This window comes from Callorhinus ursinus, unplaced genomic scaffold (assembly GCF_003265705.2).
Source record: "Callorhinus ursinus isolate GAN/ISIS: 27379988/994484 unplaced genomic scaffold, GSC_fseal_2.0 scaffold55, whole genome shotgun sequence".
NCBI lineage: Eukaryota > Metazoa > Chordata > Mammalia > Carnivora > Otariidae > Callorhinus > Callorhinus ursinus.
In genome coordinates this window covers 9,536,540-9,544,609 of record NW_027397117.1, presented here as the reverse complement: position 1 = coordinate 9,544,609, position 8,070 = coordinate 9,536,540, and the positions used below count along the sequence as shown (strand labels likewise).

Genomic DNA, 8,070 nt, shown 5'->3' with positions numbered 1-8,070 from the left:
GAGGGCCTGAAGAGCAGCAGCTGTAACATCAACCATCCCATCTTCCAAGAGGGCACTAAGGTGAGTGCCTTCCCCCAGATCCTCATCACTCTTTGCCCTTGTCCTGACACATTTCTTTCCCTTCTTCCTCCATGACCTTCCTTATTCCCATTCCTTGTTTCTTCTTCTCTCAGGGCACCTTCATAGTCACATTTGATGTCTCCTACAAGGCCACCCTGGGCAACAAGTTGCTTCTGAGGGCCAATGTAAGCAGGTGAGGTGAGGTGTATCCCTCACTCTTTCATCTCATGCCCCAGCCAGAGACTTTTCTCCTGGATTCCTTCCCAATGAGGCTCCCCTCCCTCCCTCTCTCTCTCTCTCTCTCTCTCACTCTCTCTTTCTGTCTCTCTCCAGTGAGAATAATAAACCTACAACCAGCAAGACCACCTTTCATCTGGAGCTCCCAGTGAAATATGCTGTCCACATGGTGATCAGCAGGTCTGAACCTTTGACTCTCCTATAATCCTAGTACCTCCGCTTGAAGCCCAGACTGCTCTTTAAAGGATAGGTATCTGAACTAGCCCTCTAATTCCTCACATGGGAATACTTGTGCCCAGTCATATATTTATGCCATAACAACATACACACAATATACTTCTTGCTTCTTCTCCGATGAATTGACCTACTGGTGGGACACACACACTTTGCCACCCCTCTGCACTCCTCCCTCTCTCTCCAAGGTGCAGGCTTCCTTAAACATGAAGCCCATTGTATTCTTCATGTAAATATGAGTGTGCTGAAGTGAAACTAACTAGATTAAGATTGAGGCTTTTATGAGCACTCTGAAGTGGGAGATATTGTTTGTCACCACACAGAGGAAAGAAAAGGTCAAGGTTTCACAACACAAAGAGGAGGCCAGAGATGTGACAAACTGCTGGGAAAGTCTCTAAGAGTCCAAGGCTGTGGCAGGCCACAGGAAAGTCAAGTGCAGGGCTGTTGCTCTCAGTTCTGAAGGTGCGTGGTGGAGCATGGGCAGGCCAGGCTGGAAGCAGGGCAAGGAGACCCACATAACCTGGCTAAACTCCAGAGGTGCAGAGAGGTGGTCAGAAGCTTATAATATTGCCATGGGACAGAGTTTGCTACTGTTGTTGCTGCCGATGACACATGAATTTTTAGGGGAACTAGGGAGGGAGGATCAATGTCATTGCCCTTCCAAACTCCATGTATGAATTTCCTCTACTGTCCATGGGAAAATAGTGGAACTTATATTAAGAGCTTACAGTTATATATACTTATATGTCCGATATTTAAAAAGTACTTTACATGTATTTACATTCATTTAACCCTTCTAAAAACTCTGTGATATAGTTATTGTTAAACGCCCTTTTTTACCAACAAAGAAATCAAGAGGTTGTTCCTGTCAGTCAGCTGCTAAGTGGCAGAACCAGGACTCAAATTCAGATGGTCTGGCTCCAGAGCTTGTACTCATGCCCATACACTACTATGCCTTTCCGAGGATTGGGGAAACTGAGGGATTTACTCAAATTTGAAAAGAGAGTTAGAACTGGAAGATTTTAAGGTGAGAAAACTGAAGCATAGAAAGGGTTGGAGTGAGGAACATAAAGGCTACCACAGTAAGGGAAAAAAATAAATTCTAACATTTATATCATGCTGTAGACTTCATCACAGCTCTGTCACAGGCACTATTATTAGCATCCTTATTTTATACAGGAAGAATCCACAGAGGTTAAGTAACTTACCTTCAGTTACTTGGGTAGAAAGTGGTAGACTGAAATGTGAACCCAGATGGTCTGGCTCCAAGCCTGTGTTGTTAATCATCACACTGACAGTTACATCTGTGGGAAACTGTGTGGGGCCCATGGAGTTTCTGTATGCTGCCCTGGCTTCTGTACACTAGGTGCTGGTGAAATGTGCAGCATCCCTGCTTGTTGGCTTGATTCCACTGAGACCTTAGATGTTAAGTCTGGGAAGGCAGGGATTATGGCTTGTTAACTGTTGAATCCCCAGAGCCAAGCACACAGCCAGGTATAGGGTAAATGTTTACTGAAGGAGGCAATACATAGATGGATGGATGGATGGATGGATGGATGGAAAGCCACCTGAAGCCTGGAACATTTATGTCCACTCCAGGGGCTTGTATTCATGCACCATCCTTCCTCACATTTACTTTACTGCCCCAGGATAGCCACATCTCTTTTCTTCACTCCATTATGGAGGGGCTTGCACTACATTTTTTCCCAGGCGATCCAGCTATGATTTCCTCGAGTCCCTTTAGGCTTATTTGTTCTGGCTATAGCTTCTGCAAGCATTGCTGGAGGCCAGCAATATACCTAGTAGAGGAGAAAGACATGTGAACAGCTTTTTCCCATGGGAAAATGATTAAATGTTATGAGAGATAATGTTTAAGTTGGGGCTTTTAAGTAAAAATTTCCAAAAGGGGAGTGGTAAGGATATTCCAAGCAAAAGAAAGAACTTGAACAAAGCTATGGGGAAGTGAAAGAGCCAGGGTATCAAAGGACAAGGTATCAGTTCTGGGTGACTGGGGCAAATGCTATGGGAGAGGAGCTGAAGCTGAGGCTGCAGAAGCATGTGGGGATCATAATTATTTCACGGGATCATCTGCGTGGGAGGCCCAATAGAGCCCTTAGCAGCAGACTGGGGCACAACTAAGGATGGCTCCAGAGCTGTTTCTCACCAACAAGTCCTCTCTCCCCAGGAAGGAAGAATCTACCAAGTACTTCAACTTTTCAACTTCTGATGAGAAAAGTAAGAAAGAAGCTGAGCATCGTTATCATGTGAGAAGCCGGGGAGCATCCATATCTTCCCTCCCGTGGTGCTGCTAATGTTGGGAGCTGCTGGGAGAAAGAGGAGCTGAGGGCTAGATCCAGGAAAGAAGTAGGATTTGGGATGCTCCCAGGACCACAATAATGTTCTGTCTCAATTTTCTGCAGGTGAATAACCTGAGTCAGCGAGACGTGACCGTCAGCATTAATTTCTGGGTTCCTATCCTGCTGAATGGTGTGGCTGTGTGGGATGTGGCTGTAGTGGCCCCTTCACAGGTATCTGCTTGCCTTTCTAACTCTCCAGAGTCTGATCCTACAGTGCCTCACACCCTCTTACCAGTGAAATGTTGATCATTCTGTGGCTGTTTCTCTCTCAGTAGAGTCTCCCATGTGTGTCGGAGAGGGAACCTCCCCAGCATCCTGACTTCCTGGCCCAGATTCCAGGGAGTCTTGTACTGGTGAGAAAGACCCTGGATTCCCATTGCAGGACCAAGTGCCTAGAAATGCACTTGCTAGGTTGGAGATCTATATATATGACCTATAATCACCATCTATTCCCCAACCCCAAACCTGATGGACTTCATTTTCTCCTGTGGTTCTTGCCTAAGTTAAGACCCTCCTCAACTTCATTCCTCCCCTGTCTCTAGAACTGCTCCATTGCTGACTGCCTGAGGTTCCACTGTGACCTCCCCTCCTTTGGCATCCAGGAGGATGTTGACTTCATCCTGAAGGGCAACCTCAACTTTGGCTGGGTCAGCCAGGTGTGTAGGCCCAACAGCAGAGTCCCTCCCCTGGATTTGGGTGGTACCAGATGTGTCTGTGCCCATCCTGAAGCCAGGAGATTTCTCAAACTCTGAGCCTCTTCTTAGGGCTATTTCCCCAGCTCTGTCCCTGTGTATTGCAGACATTGCAGAAGAAGGTATTGGTGGTGAGTGTGGCTGAAATCACATTCAACAGATCCGTGTATTCCCAGCTTCCAGGACAGGAGGCATTCTTGAGAGCTCAGGTAGGGACTATGTGGTAGGAGTGGCCAGGCTGGTAAGAGGGCTCCTATTGCTAAATCTCTGATGCTGTGTGGGAGGCTCAGAAGCCTGGAGGGAGGCAGGATGAAGGCCCCTCCGCAGGAGAGTTGTCCCTAAGTCCATAGTATTTCTGTATCTCACCCCTTGAGCAAAGGAAGGAGGGGTGGCCCTTAAAGGTTGGGGAACCTGGGAAGAGTCTGGGACAACAAGGAATCTGATACTGTCTCATTCACAAATTAGACGGCGATGGTGCTTGAAGCGTATGAGGTCTATGATCCTGTTCCCTTCATCGTGGGCAGCTCTGTGGGAGGACTGCTGCTCTTGGCTCTCATCACAGCCATCCTGTACAAGGTGAGTGTCTTCATCCCACTCTCAACACTACCAGTATCTAACCCAAGCCCTTCCAGAGACAGGATGGTATAGTGGGAAGAACTCAGACAATGGAATCAGATAAGCCTGTGTGTACATTTTGGCTCTATTCTGCTCACTCTTTAAAGTCAGGCAAATTGCTCAACGTCTCTAAGCTTGTAGCCTCATTTTTTAAATGACTAATGCCTACATTACAGAGTAGCTGAAGTGAGACAGAAATGAAGCCAGGGTATGTGTGTAGGCCTGCTTATTAATTTATGCTTTTCTACTATAGCTTTTATGCATAACTGCTGTGCTTGCACACAGTAGATAATACATGATAGCTGTTATTCATATAAGTGTTCTGCCACACAAATACGAGTCAGCTTATTTCTCTTCTCATCTTCTCTCTCAACTTCTTCCTACTCCCAACTGTCTTCCCTGCCCTCTTACCCAGCTCTTCTGATTTACTTCCCTTCACAGCTTGGCTTCTTCCAACGTCAGTACAAAGAAATGCTGGATAACAAACCTGAAGACACTGCCACATTCAGTCAGGAGGATGTCAGCTGTGAGGCCCCAAATTTTCCTTTGTCCTACTAATTCACTTTTCTGTTTGTCTCTACCCCCATGGACTGGTCTTGCCTTTGCCTACAAATCTACTTCCATGGGAAAAATTTCTGAATAGATCTGGACTTGTCTGAGCAACTTATCAGGTGCTAAGCCAACTTCTCAAGGCAATGAAAGGTTTTTATATTTTAATATATTTGTCAGTTCTTCAGTAATGACTCACTTTTTACAGAAGCAAACATGAAGCCAGCATGAATTTTCATATATATATAAAGAATTGCCACATTAAATGAGGATGTTTATAACACATTCTCCTTGTATGAAAGAGCTCTAATTCAGGGATCTGAGTCCTGTTCTAGGAAGAGTTGGGGGAAACTGCTTGTGGGCCTAGAAAACATTCTCTCAGTTTTTCAGGTGACTGAGGCCTGAGATAATCTTTTCTTAATGGTGCCATGAGTAATATTAGGGGAGAAGCCAAAGGAAGAACTCTATGTGTGTGTTGCTCATGGGGCTCAGCACAGGCTTGAGGCTCCTTGGTAATGGCAAATGAGCAGAATGTCCTAGGAGGGGAGTGAAATGTCCTGAACATGTTTGAACCAATATTCCCCTTGAATGAGGTCCCCAAAGACTGGGAGAGCCAGGCTTCCAAAAAGGAGCATCTGATGTCCCAGACAATACAGAAGACCCATTAAAGGTGGTCATAGAGAATGGCTGAAATATTCCAAATCCAAAATTAGGTCATGAAGCCTCACACATAGGGCTGTAGGTCCTCTATTTGATATCACGGTTGTCTCCAGAAAGCCAGAATTCACAAATACTGTCAGTGTGTCAGGCAAAAAGTTGTCTGCAGCCCTGAGTTATCAGGGGACTTCTGAGGAGGGGCCTCATTTAAGTCATTTAATCTCTGAGAATCTCAATTCCTCCTCTAGAGAATGGGAACCAAAATTATATCTTGTTCCCAGAGATACTGTGAGGATTCAGTGTTATGTGAAAGACCTTTACAGCCTAGAGCCCTAATTATTAATAGGTGAGAGAAAAGGTGTGGGGATGAAGATCTCCTACCTAGTCATCAAGGACATTCCCCTGAGCACCTCCCAAATTATGGCCTTGGGAAGAGCAAGCGGAGCACAGACTGCACTGTGCACCTGCGCCCAGTAGAGCTCCTCGGTCCCCACCACACCCCATGGTCCCCAGGGAGTCTGCGGACACACAGCTTCCACACCTTTATTGCGCCTGGTGGCATCTGCCTGGGCCTCAGGGCTGTTCATAGCCAGTGGGCAGAGGGTTGACACGGGGATTGTGGAAAAGGGTGTGGTTGCCGTCTCCCCAGGAGTAGGGCTGTGAAGAAAGGGAGAGCGGATTGTCAGCGTGGTCTGGGCCTGGGGGTTCCAAGGCCCCTTCTCCCCCTCCCCCGCACCCTTTGCCCATCTGACCCTCCCTCCCGCCCTGCGGGCAGAGGCCTCAGGCCAACGTACCTTGGTGCGGATACGGAGGTGGTGGTAGGGGATAAACTTAGGGCGTTCGTGGTGGCCCGCGTGGAGCCAGGAGTTGAGGGTGCAGAGGGCCACACTCGGCAGTGCCAGCACGAAGGTCAGGAGGCGCCAGGTGCTGGCTGCAGAAGGAGGGGGTAAGCAGAGATGAAAGAGAAGTGGGGAGGCCAGGGCCTCTGAAGGTCAGAGTGGGAGGGTTGGTCAGTGAGGGCCTGGTCAGACCCTGGAAGACCACACAGGTGGGAGAGAGGTACAAGTAGGCAAGCCACAGGGTCAGGTCCCAGCCCTACTCACCTCCTGCCCCTCCATGGTCTCCCTTTGCTGCACTTGCCAAGCCCCGACTCAAGGACCTCAGAGGCAGAGCCATTGCGGTGGGTGAGAGAAGCTGGAAACTGCACTGTCTTTTCACTCTCCTTCACCGAGGCCTAGATTCTCCTCCCCTCTTTTTGGACCAATCACCTGTTGAGTCTGTAACATGGGTAGCTATTTTTAGGGGTTTTCTATATTTAAAATGAGGCCTTACTGCCATGAGGTCCTTCTCTCCAGACAGCTGCTGTTTGGTACCTCTTATTTTGGTAAGGGACACTTAAAAAAACCAATGTGCCATTCTTTTTATAGTTGCAGGGAACTATTTCCTTCAATACCCTATTCCCAGTGGCTGGCACACATTAGGTCTTTAATAACTATTTGTAGAATGAATTAAGTGTTCTTTTGAATCTCAGTTTTTTCATCTGTACAATGTATAATAATTTATACCTTAAATGAAGTTTATGAAATTTAAGTAAAGTAACAGGAATATGCCAGCTTAGTGTCTGGCATGAAACAGTAGCTCAGTATATGTATTAGTTACGGTTCTTTGCAAAGAACATAACTCACTCTAATTGGTTTTAAAAAGATAAGCAATTGAAAATCAGGTAGCTCAAAGTGTCTCTGGTATGGCCAGAGAAGCCAATAATCTGTGCAGCCAGAAGCAAGCTACTCTATGGGCCAGCTGCCGTGAGACACCACCACAATTTGCACTACTGGACTCCAGATGCCAAAAACTTCACCCATGCTGCTCTGGAAAGCCAGATTCTTCTACCCTAACATCCTTCTTCATGAAGCTTGCATCCTTGAGTTGATGTCTTCTGAATCAGAGAATCATGTGTGCCCCAGTTGACAATAACTAGGTCATTGCCTATGCTCTAACTTCAAGAAAGGCTGGGAAATTGAGTTCTGCCTTCTACCTTAAGGAGGCAAGAATTCTATCTTGGAGAAAATCCCCAAGTATAAGAAACATATTCAAAAGATACTGGGTAGCCACAGACTTGACAAGTCTCTACTGCTAAGTATATTATTCAATCTGAAAAATCTGACTACTTAGAGGAAAAAGAAGAAAGCCTAGGGAGACTTGTATAAGCCCTTTGTCAAAGTCAGTCACTAGAAAGCTACAAGATAGTGCAGGGCTAATTTCTGCCTGGTGCACTGTTCTGTCCTCTGCACTAGCACAAAACCTGGCATGAAATAGTTGTTCTAAAAATATGTTTTTATTGAATGCTTCAACCATGTTACATTAGTTAACCCTATATAAATGCCTTTGCAGAACCATAAGCCAACAGGATGCCTCCAGCTTTGATCAGGACTGATGTAACTAATATGAATTTAATATATAAAAGAAAAATGAATTTTTCTACTTAATCTGAATATAGAAAAGAAAAATGGAAAATGTACATTTTTAGGTAGGGGCTGCTCCATAACTATTCCTCCTGTTGGTTTGAAACTGAACACTAGCTTCTACTTAACTTTCTGAAGCTTTTTTAAAAGTAACCTTGTTGAACAGTCAAATGTTATAGTGCTTCTGAATTATTCCAGAGCCCTCAA

The 8,070-nt window shown here is 45.9% G+C and overlaps 2 protein-coding genes across 2 annotated transcripts; one reads left to right on the top strand and one right to left on the bottom strand.

Moving 5' to 3' along the window:
- Window positions 1–6: 6 nt before the first annotated feature.
- Window positions 7–5,029, top strand: LOC112817566 (integrin alpha-D). The gene is made up of 10 exons (XM_025864734.1): window positions 7–60; window positions 174–253; window positions 394–477; window positions 2,717–2,795; window positions 2,952–3,059; window positions 3,164–3,241; window positions 3,431–3,544; window positions 3,688–3,789; window positions 4,046–4,156; window positions 4,637–5,029. The coding sequence occupies exons 3-10, from the start codon at window positions 464–466 to the stop codon at window positions 4,751–4,753; spliced, it is 723 nt and encodes a 240-aa protein (XP_025720519.1). The 5' UTR covers window positions 7–60; window positions 174–253; window positions 394–463; the 3' UTR covers window positions 4,754–5,029.
- Window positions 5,030–5,928: 899 nt separating this feature from the next.
- On the bottom strand, window positions 5,929–6,658 carry COX6A2 (cytochrome c oxidase subunit 6A2). Its single transcript, XM_025864735.2, has 3 exons — window positions 6,505–6,658; window positions 6,196–6,332; window positions 5,929–6,058 (listed from the first exon to the last, which is right to left on the bottom strand). The coding sequence occupies exons 1-3, from the start codon at window positions 6,575–6,577 to the stop codon at window positions 5,975–5,977; spliced, it is 294 nt and encodes a 97-aa protein (XP_025720520.1). The 5' UTR covers window positions 6,578–6,658; the 3' UTR covers window positions 5,929–5,974.
- Window positions 6,659–8,070: the final 1,412 nt, after the last annotated feature.